The sequence below is a fragment of the Chionomys nivalis genome, chromosome 2 (assembly GCF_950005125.1).
Source record: "Chionomys nivalis chromosome 2, mChiNiv1.1, whole genome shotgun sequence".
In the NCBI taxonomy this organism is placed as follows: domain Eukaryota; kingdom Metazoa; phylum Chordata; class Mammalia; order Rodentia; family Cricetidae; genus Chionomys; species Chionomys nivalis.
Window position 1 is genome coordinate 126,473,746 of NC_080087.1, and position 21,192 is coordinate 126,494,937.

The 21,192-nt window shown below is 37.2% G+C and overlaps 1 protein-coding gene across 1 annotated transcript in view; it reads right to left on the reverse strand.

Annotated features, from left to right (window-relative positions):
* The window catches only part of Spag16 (sperm associated antigen 16), a 931,645-nt gene that overhangs the window by 867,474 nt on the left and 42,979 nt on the right, over nt 1-21,192 (reverse strand). Inside the window, exons 6-7 of the mRNA XM_057761301.1 lie at nt 9,096-9,203; nt 6,026-6,143 (exon numbers count right to left, since the gene is read on the reverse strand). Of these exons, the coding sequence (XP_057617284.1) occupies nt 6,026-6,143; nt 9,096-9,203 (226 nt within the window). The remainder of the gene's footprint in view (nt 1-6,025; nt 6,144-9,095; nt 9,204-21,192) is intronic.

The window sequence follows — 21,192 nt, forward strand, 5'->3', positions numbered from 1 at the left end:
ACATTTTTAAATGAACTATACAGTCACAATACCTTAATCAAGATTAGAAATATGCATATACATATAACAAAATTGACCTTCAAATCCATACCAAAGCAAATTATTCATATCTATATCATATCCCCCTTTAAATGTAAAAGAACATTTATAAACAATATTTGGGAACATGGGCGTAGTTTTTTCTCTCCAAACTTCTTCCTGCTGTATGGGGGCGCTGTTATTCAGGTCTTATATGGGATAACCTGTGTGTCAGGGTCATCTCAGTCGGCAGTTGAATGAAGTAATTTTTTGAAGGTGTTCACAGCAACCTTTCAGGAGGGCGGGGTCTATCATACCACATTGGGATAGACGCAATCCACAGAGTCTCATCCTCTGTGAAAACAAAAGAAGACCCTCTCCAAAGCATCATATCCTTAGACCCATATTCTGAAATCATAATACCCTTATATCCATTCTGGTTTAGCTTGGCAGTCCATATAATGAAATGTCTCTCTGCACTTAGCTCCTTTACAGTCAAAAATTTTAAAGAAAACAAAATAATACAAAAAATCCAGACTCTCTGTGAATTCTCCATTTTTACGTGGCTTATTTTTTTTATTTCTTTTAATCTATAACTATCTGTACTCTGTCTCTTTAAAGACTTTACCCTTTTTTTTAAGACATTAACTTTATTCTTTATATATTTTTTCTTCTCTCTCTCAAGCCTACGTACATTCATTCAACACTGTGACCCACAGAGGTCTTTTATGTCTGAATCTGTTTTATTGTGAATCTGTAATTTTTTTTTTTTTAAGGAGCATTTCTTAAAATGTTAAGCAGTTCTTAAAAACTTAAGTTGCACCATGTAGGGGTAATACGGTACCACCTGTGTCCTGCTCAGTCTAAACCTTAACTGCGCTGTTATTATGGTAATTACGGTAGTTCCTGCCTGAGACCACCACAGTTCAGTATGGCGGAGTTGAGCCGCTCCTGCCTCAGAGCCATTTGGTGCCCCTGAGCCACACACAGTTCCAGGCACACAGCAGTCCACATTGCCATCAAGCAAGCCATAGCAATTTACTCCAAATGCTCCATTGAAAAGCTCTGTCTCCCGCAGGAGCCAGACAGAGATCGCGATGGCGGCACAGCCCAGAAAGCCGGCATTTTAAAACAGCCAGTTTTTTCCTGTTGCTGAGTCAGGACAATTTCTTTGCCGCACACAACCCATAAACAGCAAAAAACTGTCTTGAATTCTCTCTCTCTCCTTTTTAAGCCCTCTCAGGTTTTACGTGGAGTTCATTAGCACGTTGGGTGCCACTCTGTTGTAATAGGAGCTCCATCACATAACTACTCTATTTTCAACATCAAGAAATAAATTCTAGTATTTCCCAACAGTAAATATTTTCCAAATCTGTATTCTTTTTTTAAAATCAAGTAAAAATAAGAACAGGTGTGAAGACTGCTGAGACAAATGGGGACACAGAATGGCTTTCAGTGTATAACGGTATAGAAACATAGCCCGTACAACAGAACAAAGAAACACAGAGTTAGAGCCCAAGAGAAGAGAAATCAGAGGTCAGGCATGAGAAAGGCCTTGAAGCAAAGGACAAACAAATTGCTCCAAATCCAATACACACACCACTCCTCCTCCCTCAGGGAGCAGCCGCGAACAAGTGCTATGCTTTACCGAACTTCTACATTTTATAATATTCGAAAACACTATAGGACCTTTCTGGTGGTACTTAGAAACTCTGCACCCAGTCCTCTTCATACTTCAGTAGAGTACATAGGACTGTTAGCATTAAAATAGTTTTGTTCCAGGCTTATTTACTGTGTATGAGCGTTTTTGCCTGAATGAAAGTATGTGCACCACTTATGAGCCTGGTAACCATGCAGGTCAGAAAAAGACATCAGATCCCCAAAACTAGGATAATAGATGGTTGTGAACTACCACATGGCTTCTGGGAGCCCTTCCAGAATAACAAGTGCTCCAGCCTCATGAATATTATCATTAAATATACTAGACCAGGAACACAAGTCTGGCATGATATACTGCTAAATGCTCACAGTTACAATAGCAAAGGCAATGGAGTTAGCCAGGTTCCATGACTTGCATTTAAAAGAACTACTAGGAACTGAGTACATCAACACAACACCAAAAATGAGCAAGCCTAATTGATAAACAACATCAGAAAGCAGACAGAGACTAGAATGTAGACTTTACACCATACAAATATTTATGTGGCCTTTTGACCCATAATAATGAAGAAATTTAATAGAAAATTAATTTTTGCTAAGCAGTTAATATCATTTTTATATATCATGTGCTAATTTTAACAGGTTGTTTTAACCCAGAAGAATCTAGATGATCTTTTGTCTTCAGCAGGAGTATGAACTAAAGGACAAATAAAACCAGTTTATAGTCACGACAGTTTTCTGTGCATCTTGCCAAGTTATATATGTTATACATATATGTTAAAACTTGATTCACTTCACAAAGTATCAGTCCTAAAGGCAAGTAACTCATCCATGTTTAATGTGGAAGAAAATATAAAAGACCTGAATATTTCAGGACTAATTTACAAACTACTAAGATTCACATGATTGCTCCCAATTCTTATCTTTTTCTAATAAGGCAATAATTAAGTCTGAAACCCAAAGATTGTATGCACATCATAAATGTCCTCAACATGGCTTTTGACTAACTTAAGGAACCACCATCATGTTAGAAACAAAGCGTAGGAGAATGTTTCCAAGTATATAACTTAGCCCGAGACACACAGCAGATGGGATGGCAGAGCCAGGTCTGCTCAGTTTGCAGAAGTTAAGGACCCAAGGACAGTGTAAGCAAGTTGTAAGCATTAGTCTTCATTGTCAACTTCACTGGATTTAGAATTTATAGATGCACATTTCTTACAGAAAGAACTGAGGAGGAGAGACCCATCTTGAATGCATAGAGGCAACACCATTCCAGGGGCTGGGTCCTTGACTGAATAAAAATGAGGAAGCAAGCTGAGAAGGAGCAGCCTTATTTCTCAGCTTCCCGATGGTGGATGCCATGGTAACAGCTATGTCACACTCCTGTACCATGGTGTCCCTGCCATAATGGACTGCATCCTCAACTGGGAACTCTTCCCTCCTTCATTTTCCTCTCTCAAGTATTGTCAAAGTTTTGTCAAAATAATGAGAAACATCACTAATACTTACCAGTGTTAGTGTAAAAAGAATCAAGGAAATCAGACTTTTAGAGCTTGAAATAAATGTGGTAAAAATTTAGATAATTAAAATATTCATTATATTCAGCATTGCTTACAATATTATTTAAATATTTAAGGACACTAAATTAAAATCCAAATACAAAAGGCATAGAAACTGTGATGTTTCGTATTTTAATGGTTAAGAATTTTAATGAAGAAACAAAAATAACATTATTTAAAAACATCTTAATATTATAGGAACTGTATTATCATCAAGAAAGCTTTTGTAGCTTCTGAGTTTGGGCATAAGTTAAAATGTGCAGAAAACAACAAAAGAATATTAAGCATAGTCACAGTCATGCATTCTTTAACAAACTCTTACATATTTTAATGTGGCATGTCGACATTTTGCTTTATTCTTCTTAAATTCTATGCCAACAGTCCCTCCCCAAAGCCCTAGGTCTATACAAAAAAACCACTTCAGGTAGAAGGTAAGAATGTCACTCAGCATAAAGGAAGTAAATTAAACCATAGTTAAGAGCACCAAATATATATTTGGGAGCAATTTCCAAGGATTTTCTCTCATTTATCTCATTTTCATGGCAATATTATTTTTGTGACTACCACTTATTAACACTGTCTCTCACCTCTGAGGGTTTGTGAGGTGGGAGGTAAATCTCTAGAGCAGATTCCCAACCTTCCTAGCCCTGCAACCCTTTAATACAGTTCCTCTTTGTGCTGCGGTGACCCCCACCATAAGATTACTTCATTGTTACTTCACGGCTGTAATTATGCTACTGTTAGGAATATTAATGCAATTAAACAATATGCCAGATATCTGATTTGCAACCCGGTGAAAAAAGTCATTCCACACCCCCTCCAAACAGGTCTCGACCCACAGGTTGAGAACTGCTCCTCTAAGGGAGTTGGTGAAATGATTCAGGTGGAAATGGCTCTCATGTTACAGTGGAGGCAGAGACTGAAGTTAAAGGGTTAGAAAAGCAAAGTGTGGAGAATGAAGTAAGATAAATAAGAGACCTCACAGCTGGATATGAGATAGCCAAGGGGACCTAATGAGGGACAAGCAGGTTCAGTGACAATGGGCCAGGTGGCTAACTTCCATGAGACCTTTCTTTTTTTTTTTTTTTTTTTTTTTTTTTTTTTTTTTTTTTTTTTGGTTTTTCGAGACAGGGTTTCTCTGTGGTTTTGGAGCCTGTCCTGGAACTAGCTCTTGTAGACCAGGCTGGTCTCGAACTCACAGAGATCCGCCTGCCTCTGCCTCCCAAGTGCTGGGATTAAAGGCGTGCGCCACCACCTCCCGGCTCCATGAGACCTTTCTAATTTGCAAAACTCGTGGTAGGCGCTATTGTTTCTTATGGATTCTTGCTTCTTTTAACAGGACTATTCTAAACAGACAAAGCTGTAAGTGAAGATGTCTTCTAATGAGCCCGACACCGTCAGGAATGAGACCTAGACTATCCCATAGACAAAAGACAGCCAAAAGCACGGCAGCTACTTCTCGGCAGCTGTGAGAGTCAAGAGCTCCACATAGTTAACATCGAGGACACCTTCAAGGTCAGAGACAGCAACACCCACCATGCCTAATGACCAGCAGACAGTCAACATCAGCAGCTAACAAAGCCAGAGAAGTCAGCATAATTAACAGTGAGACACAAGCAAGGACTGAGGGAGAGAAGCTGGCCAAGTAACCAACAGCTATCGGATAGTCAAGGTCAATTACTAACAAAGCAGAATCCAAGATGAATAGAGGTGAGCAGCTAACTGGATGAACAGCTCTGCAACAGCACATAAGCATCGCTGGTTATCCCAGGGAGGACACATGTAGAGTGTGTGGCCAGAGAATTAATCAAACTCAATAGAGCACCTCAGCCTCTGTCCTATTTCTGCTAATGCCTGATAAAAACTATGCACAAAGAAAACTCAATAGTGTTTTCCCTCCAATGGAAGTCCCACCTTCCCTGAGAGTGTCTAGCACTCTCTCAAGTTCACACTGCTCTGCAACAGGTCCTGATGAGACTGGCTTCCCCTCTGCGCACTGCCATTAAACCCAGTTGGTGAGATCCAGCAAACTCAGAGCCACCGGCCCAAGACAGTGTACAACATTTTAAGTCCTTGGAGCATACACAAGCCAGTCAGCTGCCACTCTCAGACTCTATGCATCTCCTAAATACCCTGCCTGATGTTAATGTGAACAGCTGCCATTTAAACTCAAGTCGTGGTCATAGTTTAATAACAATGGCTGAGTATTTTCCTCTAACTGTACTTTAATAATCTATCAATTCATGTTTAAGTTACATGCTAATTAATTAAATAATAATCATTATAGGTTTTTAATAGACAAGATACTTTTTCTTAATGTTTTCAAATAAATTTTTATAAATTTCTGGGCAATGTTTTAAAACTTACCTCAGAAAACAAAACCATTATTGTACTCATAAAAAAATGAATGACTGAGGGCTGGAGAAACAGCTCAGTTGACAAACTGCTTGCCCCAAAAGCTTGAATTGACCCCACACACACACACCCAATAAAAACGTCCAGCATGGTGGCACATAGTTGTAATTCTAGCACTGGGGATAAAGAAACAGGAAAAGTCCCTTGGATCACCCAGTCTAGCATAATTGATGCGCTCCAGTCCACGGAGAGACCTATCTCAAAAGAGGCAGACAGCACGTCTGAGAATAAAACAATGTCCTCTGGCTTCCACATAGTATGGACATCTGTGAACACACACTCCTCACACAAAAATACATATGTACACATATACAGTCACAATAAAGAATGATTAAAAGTGGTTTCACGGTAGTCTTCACTGCCTCTTTCCTTACCTTCCCAACAGCTCGATCTCTTTCCAAGGAGGTCAGCATTTTCTCCTTCAGTAACGCATGGTGCTTCTCATGTAACACCCTAATAGTTGGTTCATAAGATGCATAATGTAATTTCAGCCTACAAAAGGAAAAGGGCAGTTGCATCATCAGAAAAGGTAAAATAGATCAGTGATTTCCATCTAACACCTAAACTTTTTTCTCTTCTTTCATTCAATTTTTGTGTGCTTATGAATAAAAATGAGTGGCCATATAAATGTCCCATGCCAGAGCCAAGAAGCACAGAAGTGTTATTTCCTGCGTAATTTCCATCTATCTCGGGTGAAGGATAAGCACAGGATGGGAAAGCATCCTTTCCTTACTCAGTTTCCTAGACACAGCAGCACTTTTTGCTGCATACAAGTATATACTCAGAAGACTGTTGTAGTTCTTTCCAATTTAGAAAGCATATATTGCCAGGCAGAATAGTACTATAAGCCTATAATCCCAACACTCGGGAGGCAGGGGCAGGAGGATCAGGAGCTTAAGGCCAATCTCAGCAACACAGTGAATTCAAGACCAGTCTGAGATCATGAAAACATGTGATCAGTTCTACAAAACTGAAATACAAATTTTAAAAAACAACTAAATAAGTATTCTTGTATCAATTCAAAGCAATTCTCCAGAAAACAAGGGTTGCAAACAATAGGTGATTAAACCAGAAACTGGAAGTTTTGTTTATACCAAAGTGAAAGAGTCCTAAAAAACATGTTTGATTGATTGATCTGATATTAAGAAAATTAAGTGTATAAAGATATATTTTTAAATTTATGTGTCTACATGACTGTATGCTGCATGTATGCAGGTGCTGAAAGAGACCAGAAGAGGGTGTCAGATCCCATGGAAAAGGAGTCACAGAGGCTTGTCAGCTGCTTGATGTAGGTGCTGGGAGTGACACTCAGGTCCTCGGAAGAGCAGCACATGTTCTTAACTACTGAGCCATTTCTCTAGCTCTAAAAATACTTTAATGTTTCACAGATGATCATACTACTTAATACATATGAATATCTTAAATTTTTTTATTAAAAATGCCTTCAAACTATGCTTTAATTTTTACTGAAGTAAACATTAAATATATGAAGTAAAAGATATAGATCCCAAGTGTCAGAGTTAACAGTTTAAATTAACATATAGATCCATGAAGATCATATTTTTATCAAAACATAGTATCCTTACATCCTAGGAAACACAGAGTCGTATGCTTGGTATCATAAAATATTTTCTCACTGGGTGCTCTTTTCTATCACCCAGCACAAGTTTTTTCAGGTATTCTGTATGCTATATTGGTAGCTGTATTTCATTCCGTTTGTGCACAGTAATATATTATCTATTATACATATATATTACATTAATATATTACTGTGCACAAACGGAATGAAATACAGCTACCAGTATATGATATAGTATTTCCATTCTTTGCACAAAATATAGTAAGCATATATTGCAATGGAAACCTTAGGATATTAAAGATATCAAAACTATGGGATAGCTATAAGGAAAGCTACAGACACAGAATGAAGGCCAGCACCAGGGAGAGGATACAGCTGCAGGTAGCTGACCTTGGAGTGAGCTACTCAAGGCCTTTGTAGCACAAAAACAGTCTATCCCCAACCCCAGGTATAAGGTATATACCTGCAGGACTGGTCCTCTGCCCCACAAACCCCAGATGTAAGATGTGTACCTGCAAGACTAGTCCTTTGCCCCACTGGGTTTCAGTTTGCTTTGGTTTGACAACACCTTGGTATAGATCCCTTTCGGGATGGGAACATTTACCCTGTACCATTATGTATTGTAATGTAACTTGTCTTTTGATTTTATAAAACCTCACAGAAAAGCGATTGCCTTGAGCTCTGAATGAGTTGGGACTTTTGAACAGTGCTAGAAGTACTAATTACTGTGGGGACTTTGCAAGTTCAAATAAATAAATAAATAAAACGGTATTTGGTACTATGAGATGGTAGCCCATGAGGCACAAAAACCTTAAGGGTTTAATTGTAAAATGTTCCTCACAGCTTCGTGAACTCCCATGCCTGGCCATCAGATATTGATATTGTTAGGGAAAGTTAGGGAATCTTCAAGAGGTTGAGTCTTACTAGGAAATGGCAGTCACTAGTACAGGCCTGGAGGGTGTATAGTCTGAACCCACTTCCTGTTCACGCTCTACTTCCTGATGACAGATGAATGTGACCGGCCAGCATCCCACCCCTGCTTCCATATCTGACACTCCATGGCGGCACGTATCCCTTTGTCTGTAAACCCGAATAAGCCCTACCGTCCTTAATTTGCTTCTTGCCAGGTGTTACATAATGGCATTACTAAAAATAACTAGCTGAGTATGCCCCTTTTAATTGTGTATTTAGTGGGTATAATATATATTTAAATATAAATACCTAGTGCTTGTATTGAATATAATATTTATAATATCCATGTCAACACAGGAAGTTATATTGGGTGGTATTATCTTAAACAAAAGACAATTTTATTTAACAGTTATAAAGCTGAATTTTTGTTTTGGAACTCAAGGAAGCTATTGAAGAAGGGAAAGTAAATTTGAAGAGCATAAAATTGCTCTTATGTATCCAAACTAATATAATATGTCTAGGATATGTCTCTAATCTCACCAAAGCTCTGTCTGTTCTTTGCCTTCCATGGTTCACCTGGTGGACATCCCATTGCCTTCATGACTTGGTTCTGCTGCACACAGCCCACTGTCTCACAAGCACAGCCTGAGGGCTCCATTCCATCAGCTTATCCACTCTTGAGAATTCAGCTCACCGAAAACACACCCTTGAGCCCTTCTCTCACACCAGTCTTATTGAGACTCTGTCTTAACTGACAAACCACCAGTGGAATACATTTTCTTATATTTTTGTTTAACTTCTCAATCATATACCCCATTACTATGAATTTCCTTCAATGCAAGGACCTAAACTTCCTGTCCAATAAACTTGAAAGAACAACTTTATTCACTAGGTCCTCCTATAGTCAGATCCCAATAGCTCAGATAACTCTCCAACAAGCATGAGCACCTCACCCTTTCAGGTCTGCGATCAGCTTGTTCTTCTCTTGCACTATACGCTTATGGTGCATGCGATGGAAGTCCCGTTCCTTCTGTGTTTTCAGCAGATCCTCTCTGGCCCTTCTGAAAAAACACCACCAACAACAACCATCAAGACAGCTGCTATTTATTTCCTAAAAGAGTACTCAGTGTTCAGTTCATAGTCAATAATGAGTAAGTCAATGATGAGTGAGGAGCAAAGAGGCACTACGCTCTCACTGAGGGCCCAACATTACTTGTAAATCACTGAGTTATGAAAGGACAAAGGCTGTGTTTTCAAAAATGTGAACCATACATAAAATTTTTAAATCAAATTAGAAGGCATGTTTACAAGATACATGCAGATTATAACCCAATTATTTCCAGAGAGAATTTTGGAAAGCACAAAAATTCCAGAAAACCAAAATTTTGTTCTGTTAAATAAGATGAGAAATACATACCAATAGAGGATCAGATTACTATATGTAATTGATATCCTTATGAGAAACTTATCACACATATGAAATTCTTAATCAGTAGAAAGTTAACTACTAAAAATGTGAGTATATTAATGATTCAATCAATACAGAAATATTATTTTACTGGGTAAGAATTCAAACCTTCAAATACAACAAGAAAGCAAATCCTATCTAAACTAGAGTTCTATGTAAAGTATTAATGAGAGTGCATTACTCTTTGGTTATATACTAGTCTCAGTAAAGGCCAGCTTACAATGAGCAAAGCTAACTCTATCTGTATTGGATAACTGATGCACGCTGCTTTCTTCATCCCTTCACATTCTGAAAAGTGAGCTGACCTGGGGGGTGGACATGTTACCTTCAGATCAGAAGGGAAGAAATCTGCTTGTGCGTGTGACACACCACAAGACTGAGAACCACAGAAAGTGAATGCACACAGAGAAGCCTCAGTCTTAAGCTACGTCAGAGGATGCTGTGAGGAACAATGTCTGGGGTGCAGCCAAGGAAGTTTGTGGGTTAAATTAGGTCTCCAGGTTCCTGGTGAAGGATATGTTGATCAGTGGGACTTTTCATCATATTACAGGTGGTATGTGGTCAAAGTGACATCGATACAAATTCTAAGTTTTTCTTCTCCCTAATTGTTCAATTCTTTCTTGAAAAAGTTTTTTTGATCTTTACTAAGGAATTTTGAGTTTTCATCACATATTACTAAGCAATACCTAATCAACACAACACTAATAATGATCATCTTCCATCCAATCCTCAACTTTATATTCATGCCAACATTTTGGTATGTATAATGAATTGTGATTTCTATATTAAGATTTGGAAACTCATCTAAACATGGCAATAATTATTAATTTTTACAGCTTTTAACTACATCATAAAATACACATAATATTAGCTACAGGAAGAAATCAAAACTAAAGAAGTCATGTGTATTAATTTCTTTCCTTATTGTTATGACAAAACAGTTTAAAGCAGGGGATTTCTTTTCCCTCACAGTTAGAGATCACAGTCACCCTGGAAGGCAAGCTGTAGCATCAGGAGTGAGGGACAGCTGCTCGCATTGCAGAGACAAAGTGAAATGTTGGCGCTAGACTTGTTTTCTTCTTTTTACTCAATCTGGGAATCGATGACATGAGACACTGTGTTGTTGGGTAAGCCCTTCCAACAACACCACATGGACACCCTTAAAGCTGAAAAGAATGTCTTTATTGCTGACTGATATGCTATAGGATAACCCTTTGCATGTTGTGAATATTTGCTGCTCTCATTGGCTGATAATGAAAGCTGCTTTGGTCTATAGCAAGGAAGAATATAGCTAGGAGAAAGCCAAATTGAATACAGGGAGAAATAAGGGTAGAATTAAGAGTGATACAAGCCAGCTACCCAAGAAACAACATGGGCACAGACTGGTAAAAACCCCAACCACATGGCAATACATAGATTAACAGAAGTGGGTTAATATGAATGTAAGTGATAGTTAATAATAAGCCTGAACAATAAGCCAAACAGTTTGTAATTAACATTAAGCCTCTGAGTGATTATTTAGAAGTGGCTGAAGGATAGTGCAGGACAGAGAAACCTCAGTTTACAAATGGCACCCAAAGCTTGGAAAAAGGATTCTAAACACACACACACAAAAAAAAAAAAAAAAAAAAAAAAAAAAAAAAACAGACTCAAGCACAGCTTCTTCGTAACATTTTTTTTCTCTGGTAGGCCCTGTTTGCTGGCAGCTAACAGAGGCACAACTCCTGTAAAAAGTGACTTTCTGGTTCATGCTGGCAGCACAGATAGATCTTTTAGAAAGACCTGCTACAGAACACTTGATTGGGGTTTGTGGAGTGTGGGCTGCATGCAACTGGGTGACAGCATGAACCCACCACTTCCCAGAGTTGGGGCTGTGAGTGTGACTCTCACTGGTACCTCCACCATGAGACTAGATACTCAGAACTGAGGGGAGGAGCCAACTGCCATGTGCTAGCACCATTCACTAAGCTGAGCAGAACAGACAGTTAAAATAGCAGTTTTAAGATCTGTCTAATGCAATCAAAAGAAACAATACAGATACACAATAAGGATATATTCAGACCAAAAAGAATTCTAAACAGCTTCCAGTGTATTTTACAATGTGCAGAGATGTAAGAAAGAAGGAAAAGGGATATAGACAGTCACAGAAAGAAAGGAATAGTTTAAAAATAATAAAATAAAATAAAATCTTTAAAAAGAGAAGAAAAGAAAAGAAATAGAAAAACATATAAAGATGGAAAATACAGAGAGTCTGGATTATGTATATTATTGTGTTTTCTTTGAATTCTATGAGCTAACTGCTAAGACACATTTGATTGTGGGAGATGCAAATTTAAATCAACCTATGTATTTTAAAAATATGTTGACTTCAAAATTTGGGTCTAAAGATATGCTGCTTTGGAAAAGAGGTTCTGCTTTTGCTTCCACAGAAGATGAGAATCTGTAGATTCCTTCCAGTTAACAATATGGTTTGATCAAAAGACCCCCTGAGAGGTCTCCAATGGGCCAGATGATCCAACGTTTCAGGGCTCATCTATTATGGTTTCCTCTGAATTCTACATCCAGAACAGCTTTAAGGTTGCTGAATAAGAAAACTCAGTACCTAAGTCAGGAATTGACCACAATCCTAGATTTTCTCAGAATCCTTCAAAGATCACCAGTGTAGGAAGTAGTCTAGAGAACAATGCCCAAATACCAAAATATTATTTATAATATTATTATTTATACATTTTTATTTAAAGAGGACATTGGTTATAAATTGCTATTGTTCATAGTCAATCTTTTTCTAAAGAAGAAAGGGGGATGATATAGAAATGACAGAAAAAGGATAGATTATTATAATTGAAAAAAGAGTAGATTATGGAATCCTTTAATCCAAAAAACAACTGATAATCTCAAAATAATTTACATTGGTATGAATTTTAGCTTATTGATATAAATTTAAGGTTAATTTTGTTATACTATATGTATATTTCTACTCTTGTTTAAGATATGCTATACAGCTCAATTAAAAGTATAATGTATAATTAGGAAATACAGATTAATAGTCATCTATAATAGTCATACAGTCATGTTAGTTAGGTTTTCTAGATATACAAAAATGTATTTTAGATAGATAGGTATTCTTCAAACATTTCGAAGACCTACAGAATATGACATTTAAAATGTTTTAATAACTGACTTTTTATGACAGAGAAACATGTCTGTTCCTGGCAACACCAAAGTACTCCAGAGAAGATGAAGGTCATCAAAAAAACTCTGTATTGAGTTTATTATCTTTATGACCAAAGCTAGCCATGTGCCTTTGCTATAATTGCTGATGGTTTCTGTCTAAGCTGAACCAGCAGGAGTCAAGAAAGGCAACTGCTGAGCTTTGCCTAGACAAGGTAGGGCAGCCCATCAAAATTCCCTTCTTCATGGGAAAGTCTGTCAGATATGCTAGGCTTGTAGGCCAAAGATTGATTCTCTAATATTACAGAGAAACCATGGATGAGTATCCAGTTATCTAACATTTCTCACATCTTTTGGAAGTTGCTTGCTTGTACGTCCTGCTTTCTAAGGCAATATTATTTCTTTCTCAGGTCTTTGAGTGAGTTGAAGATTAGATAATTATATTATAGTTTTTCTTAGTTATGATAAAAAGTAAATTAGAAATAAAACTTTAAACTCACCAACATAGGATAATTAAATATTTTCTTTAATTTGGTTAACTACAAATAGACTAGATATTGTAACTGCAATTTTTACTTCATTACTGTTTTATTGTCTGTAATTTTACAGTGTTAAAGTTGAAACCTTCCTTTTTGATCAGACAGAAAGGGGGAAATCCTGTGGGTTAACCCTTCTGTACACTGTGAATATTTGTTGCTCTCACTGGCTAATAAAAAAGTTGCTTTGGCCTATAGCAAGGCAGAATACAGCTAGGTGTGAAAGCCAAATTGAATATAGGGAGAAAGAAAGAAGAGTCGAGAGAAAAGAAGAGTCCAAGAAACGAGGTGCCAAAAGACTGGTAATACCAAGGTGACATGGCAATACATAGATTAATAGAAACAGGTTAGTTTAAATGTAAGAACTAGTTAGAAATAAGCCAAAGCAATAGGCCAAACAGTTTGTAATTAATAAGCCTTGAGTGATTATTTAGAAGTGGGACAGAGATGTGCCTCTTGCTCATATCATATAGCTCATAATTTTACAGCCTTTTGTCTTTTATACACAAAATCCATATCCTAGTAGTCAGCTAGAAAAAGAACAAAACAAACTTGGTTTGTTTTGTTACCAAGTATGTGGTCAATTTTTGAGAAGGTTCCATGAGGTGCTGAGAAGAAGGTATATTCTTTTCTGTTTGGAAGGAATATTCTATAGATGTCTGTTAAGTCCATTTGAGTCATAACATCTGTTAGTTCCCTTATTTCTCTGTTCATTTTTTGTCTGACTGACTTGTCCAGTCGTTAGAGGGGAGTGTTGAAGTCTCCCATTATTAGTGTATGGGGTTTAATGTATGATGTATGCTTTAAAAGTGTTTCTTTAACATATGAGGGTGCCCTTGTATTGGGGGCATAGATGTTCAGTACTGAGATTTCCTTTTGATGGATTTTTCCCGTGACTAATATGAAATGTCCTTCTTTGTCTCTTTTGATTGATTTTAGCTTGAAGTCTATTTTTTTAGATATTAGGATAGCTATACCCGCTTGTTTCTTAGGTTCATTTGATTGGAATATTTTTCCCCAACCCTTTACTCTGAGATGATGTCTGTCTTTAAGGTTAAGATGTGTTTCTTGTAGGCAGAAGAAGGATAGCTTCTGTTTTTGTATCCAATCTGTTAGCCTGTGCCTTTTTATAGTTGAGTCCATTTACATTAAGGGATATTAATGACCAATGATTGCTATCTCCTGTTAATTTAGTTTTCACTGTTGGTAATGTTAATTTGTGCATTTTCCCCTTCTTTGGGCTTTGCTTCTATGAGACCATCAATTTTCTGTGTTTTTGTTGGTGTAGCCTACTTCCTTGGGTTGGAATTTTCCTTCTAGTATTTTGTGTAGAGCTGGGTTTGTGGCTAGGTATTGGTTATATCTGGTTTTGTCATCATTCCCCTATTTTTTACAACCACCAATTATTCAATTGAAAGCCAAAAATGTCCACTGATTCTGGAGTTACCAATTAAAAATTTCACAAGTGTTTGTTCAAGTGTATCTTTGAAGTACCTGAGAATATTGCTTAATTATTTAATATAAACACTCTTTTCTTCCCTGTATATCTTTTTTTGTTTTACACACACACACACACACACACACACACACACACACACACACACATATATATATATATATATAATTTTTAAAGGTTTTAAATTTTTTATTACTGGTAGGGATTTCCTGGTGAAGCGTGTATGTATGGTCCTATGCAGGTATTGACAGAGATCAGAAGAGACAATGAGGTACACCGGAGCTAGGGTTGCAGGTACCTGTTAGCTGCCAAAATGAATGCTAGGAATCAAACTCCTGTCCTACCCAAAACAGCAAAAATCACGGAACTTTCTCTGCAACCCCTATATTTATAAAATTTCCATCAATGATTTTTATTACATAGTAGGAACTTTCTATTCACATAGTTTTTAAATTCTGATATTTAAACAAAATTCAGACTCCAGTAGATATTTTAATTTCATTGATATTATGCTTCTGATTGAGAGCTCTCTATTATAATTTTTATTAAAGCTAACTTTCATTCAGACATGCAGCTCATTTTTCAACATTTTTGCAAGTGCGTCATGTAGTTTATGTTAACAGAAGAGAGAAAAGTCAGTATAGCTTTTCACTTAACAACTAGGCCTAAATTTAATACATAATACAAGCATTTTTCATTCACTGACTTTGGATATACTAAGCATCAAATTCTTCTTGTTAAAATCACCTTGACTTTCTTCAAGAAACATTTAAAGTTCCTGGATTTTTTTTTAGTCTTAGCAGCCCCACAAAGCTTCAGACTTGTAGTTTTAACCACTTGCTAACATTTGCTAATTAAATATTATTAACTATTACACTGAAACTTTAAATAATTCCTGATTCTGATTAAGATGCATACATTTTCTAAGAATACTGTTTTGTCCTAAAAACAATACAGGTAAATTAAAAATTAATTTTATTCTAGAACCTACCAGAAAGCTGAAATGTAACAATCATGAAACATAAAATCAATGAATGAGCAGGGCACACCACACAGACACAGGGATACAAACTGTACTGAAGCAGAACAAAAGATGAGACATTGGGTACCTTTTAAATGCTAGGTACTGTCAAGTGGGAGTCAGCAGGGAAATCTTAAAAATCTGGCTAGATTTAAACCCTTTGCAAGTTCTTTCTCATACTCCCTCCCCTGGGGTTGCAGTGGGAAAGATTGGGGAAGTTGAGGAGACCAGAGAAGCTTCTTAATTGAGACTGGAAATTTCAGGGGCGTGGGGAGAATTCCACCCTATGTTAAAATGTTATGAAGTTGGTTAACTTGTTGAAACTTCTATGGTTATAGAGAAATTGAATGCTGCAAGTCCGCAGCCAAATTTCCTTGGACTATCTTCCTTTTTTGGTTTGTTTTTTTCTTTGTTTTGTGAGACAGGATTTCTCTGTAGCTTTGGAGATTGTCCTGAAACTCACTATGTAGACCAGGCTGGCCTCAAACTTACAGAGATTCACCTGCCCTTGGACTATCTTTAGACACCTTAATGATCCGTCATTACCCAGCTCTTCATTTAACCTAACATCTACCCTTGTTATTACTAGGTAAATCCATCCAGAAAGTGTAACAAATCACTACCTTGTACCAAACCCTAAGAATGTAATCAAATACATCTAACTAAGTAGGGTTTAGCCCACTCTGCTCTGCCTCACTTAGCCTGTGTTTTCAAGAACGTGTTCTAATACAGCCTTGATTTATAATTTTCTTATATGAAAACTTCATGAAGTCATTACATTAGACCATGATATTTGGGACAACTTGAATGTATATTCTCAGGCCATGGTCACTCATATTTGTCTTCAAAATTAAACTATCTCTTGTTCCATTTGAGACAAGATCTGTGTTTTGGTGTCGACAGTTTCTAATGGTGCTACCATGCCAAAGCAACCAGTCGGTGTGAAGGAAAGATGAAAACGCCACCAACATTATAAGGCCTTAAGGGAAGGACAAGACATATGGCAGCAGCTAAGGTACTTTTCAGGTAGCAGAATAAAGGTAAGAAGAAAAACATTGCACTCCAGGTGAGAGGGGAGATAGAGCTTGATGACAAAGTCAGTAGGAAAGAGGAGGCTGGCAGGATTACAGTGCTAACCCCAGAACACAAGGACACTCTGGGAGTGAGGATGAACCAGAAGAGAAGGAAGCTATCTGCTGTTCCCTTACCCCAACCCCGTGAACCCAGGGAGTAGTCGGTGAAAATACAGGAAGCATAGGGAGCATGAAAGGTCAATTAAATGTTGTGGTGAATTTTGTTGTAAAAGTATAGGAATGCACACAATCAAAAATTTATTTATTTATTTATTTATTTTTTGGTTTTTCGAGACAGGGTTTCTCTGTGGTTTTGGAGCCTGTCCTGGAACTAGCTCTGTAGACCAGGCTGGTCTCGAACTCACAGAGATCCGCCTGCCTCTGCCTCCCAAGTGCTGGGATTAAAGGCGTGCGCCACCACCGCCCGGCTCAAAAATTTATTTTATTTTATATTGGAAGTATGGAACTGTGTGTAGAAAGAAAGAATTGCTCTCAAAAAGGGATCAAGAATGTGATATATACATATATAAAAATATCAAAGAGCAAACTTGTGATGACGTAAATGAATGTAGACAGATTATAAAAATATATACAGCTTTAATAGGGAAATAGACTTACAGGACCACAGGTTCCCGCAGAGAACAAGAAAAGCAGAGAAAAACCGCCCGGCAGATTTATCAGTAAACATTAGCCCGAGGCGAACACGCCCCCAATGGGTGGGGCTATATCCCTACATAAACTCAATTTAAAATTTTAGTGTTAAATCTCCATTATTAATCATAAAATAACTCAAGTATCATAATGAGATAAAATTCATTGTAGAAAATATTTCATAGCAATGTGACCTTGAGAGTTATATAAACTATGAACATATCAGAGTTAGCAGTTGTAAAATGGGCATGTATTAGGCCTGCATGTATCCACTTAACAGTGAAATGACCTCTTGCCTAACACACACATAAATTTTCTTTTTTTTTTATTAATTAATTTATTTAATTATTAAAGATTTCTGCCTCTTCCCCGCCACCACCTCCCATTCCCTCCCCCTCCCCCAATCAAGTCTTCCTTCCTCCTCAGCCCAAAGAGCAAGCAGGTTTCTCTGCCCTGTGGGAGGTCCAAAGACCACCCACCTCCATCCAGGTCTATTAAGGTGAGCATCCAAACTACCTGGGCTCCCACAAAGCCATTACGTGCAATAGGATCAAGAACCCATTGCCATTGTTCTTCAGTTCTCACACACATAAATTTTCAAAGGCCACTTTTTGTGATCATCATACCAACTATGGTAATGGGAAGGACAAAAAACACCCAAATCCAGGCAATGTTTTCAATTACTAAATGTTGAATGGGAGCTAGCTAGGTCCCAGGAAAGGCTGGGACGTTAAACCCATCTACAAGCGCTTTCCCACAGACGTCCACTATCATCACCCTGATCATGACATTATGAATACTTAGTATAATAGAAGTTCTTCCAAAATATGCAGTATAGCAACAAGCAGTTAAATTACTGCAATGGTCAAAAAATGTGAGTGTATGATAAACACTGTCTATCTTTACAAAACATAAACTTGGGGCTGGAAGATGGCTTGGTGGTTAAGAGAGTGCTGCTCTTGCAAAGAATCTCAGTTTGATTCCCAGCACCACAAGGTGGGAACAACCATTCACTGCGACATTTCAGGAAGATCTAATGAACACTACAGGTACTGCAAACACACAGGGTGCACAGACATACATGCAGGCAAAACACCCCTACACGTAAAATAAATGTGGCTGACAATGAAGACGAACTGAGAAGCCAATAATAATGACACTGGATTTTGATTCTGCTGCATGTAGTGGCTTTTTTGGGAGCCTAGTCTGTTTGGATGCACACCTCCCTAGACCTAGATGGGGGTTGGGGGGGACTTGTACTTCCCACAAGGCATGGTACCCTGACTTCTCTTATGTCTGGAAAGCGAGGGGGAGGGGGTGTAGGGGGAGGGGGAAGAAAATGGGAAAATGGGAGGAGGTGGAAATTTTAAATAAATAAATAAATAAATAAATACTAAAAAAATAAAATAAAATGCAAAAAATAAAAAATAAACTTTCATTAAAATATATTTTAAGTCTATTAAAACTCTTTTACTCTTAGCTACATGATGAATTACATAAATATATACTTTATTTCTCCTATTTGAAATGCAGAATCTCAAAAGGTTAAAAATCCTTGGGCTCTCAACTACTGCAAAGCTCGCTAAAGAGAATCACAAATGTGAAGTATTGCTTCAACTCCTTTTCAGTCCACATTTAGAAACCTATTTGTGCTCATCCCAGGAAAGAAAGCAAAGGAACTGATTGAAGTATCAGACTTTAAAGTTTTTCTGACCATTAAATTGGTTTTCGGGGACTTGCTCTCTGTTCGCACAAATGAAGTCTATTCGGTAAAACAATTTAAATTCATTTCATGCTGATGCTTTTCTTATTATGACCTTCCTGCTGCCCATCTGCTTAATAAAAAGAAAATAGAAGTTGGAATAAAGAATGAAATAAAATATTCATGTGAACAATTAATATTTTAAACTCATCATATCTGTTCATCACATTAGTATAGCATCTTTGCGCTAAAAGAAAAAAACTTTCATTAACACCGACAGCAAACACTGAGCTTCTGTTTCAAGTCCAATGGAGAGTTATTCAGTGAAACTGTCTATTTAAGCTTGTGTATCACAGAGAATATTCACTCGTGCCTTGTCGTAATGAGACAGTGCAGTAATCATCAAACCTCCTGGTTTAGGACAGCAACACCTACCCATCTACAATTCAGCCATATTAGTAAGATGTGTGTATTCTTTGCAGAGCATGACACTCCATTTGTCAACATAGCATGAATGTGATTTAGTAGCATGGTCTGAAATCATTCTTAAGTGAAAAACCCCAGTGAAATAATTTTATCCATAAATTTAGGCAATTATGTTGGGGTGGCTATTTAGTAATGAAGTTATTGAATTGTTTCTTTATCATAATTTGGCAAGATAAAACATAGAAATATTTCTGTTTACTTGGAGCAACCAAAGCAGGCCATCGTTGCCACATATTTTTCTCACTGATAACAATAATTATATAATTACCAAGCATTTCATTATCCTCAGTTGCTGATAAATGAATTACACTGACCCCCAAAAATTAATATTGGAATAATTGTTGAAAGGCCAAATGGAATTCAGCCAGAATGAAGGAAAACTTCATTATATTTTTAACTGCAAAAGGAAGGGGGATAGCCACATCCAGAAAAAAAATACCTTCTTAATTTAACAAGCAATTACCTAAACACTAAAGCATGAAATTTTATGGGCTTCATATTATCTTTATTTTCACAGTGTTTGTTTCTGAAAGTCATTAAATTAAATGGGTCTTCTCAAACTCAGACACTCTTTGACCTTTTATAGAAGTGAATTTTATCCTCAAAATCCAGGCCCTTAAGAAACACCTGTTTTCTCCTCCATATTAACTGCCATTTAATTTGAACTTTCTTTAGGCCTATACCTTCTGGGAGGAAGTAATAAAGTTTTTCATTATTTTTAAAACCATACTTTTCTGTCTTTAAATTTATATTCTCAGTATTATTTTCCATCACAGATTTGGGGCTCCTTATAACCCTTTCAGGTCTGCACTATATTTCCTTAGTGTAAATATCCAGAGATGGAAAACAAGCCTCTCAATGGAGCAAGAACTAGTTTGACAAAAAATTGCTTAAATTCCCATCATAGAAAGGAAACAAAGCCCACTCCAAAGAGTGTTACAAAGACAAAAACCGTCAACTAACTACTCTAAATCTTGTTAACAGCTAGCAATAAACCTAGACAATAGTAGCACAATCATAGAGTACCAGTTATGTCTAAACACAGTGACAGGCCCTGGGACATGACGGTCAGGAAGCCCATCCTTTGGTACAGGAAGCCCACAGATGTTAATTCAACATGAAAAGTGTCTGTTTCACGGTATTTCATAAAGAGCTACTATTAAATAAGCTGAAATAACTATAAAGAGTACCATGCAACGAGAAGATTCAGAGTTATCAAAGCATCAACCCGTCCCTCCAGAAACCCACACACAAGATGTGCCTGCAGCTCACTACCAGGCTCAGTCTCACACTCATTTTTATGTGGCAACTATAAAACTGCCAATTTTATGTGGAAAGACAAAGAATCTAGAAACAACCAAAATGTCTTGGAGAGGAACAACATTAAAAAAGCACAGGCACACAGATATATTCATTTTTAAATAGAATAAATCTTTTAAAAGATAATAGTGATAAATTAAAATGTTAGGCCACAGTCTAGGGGAAA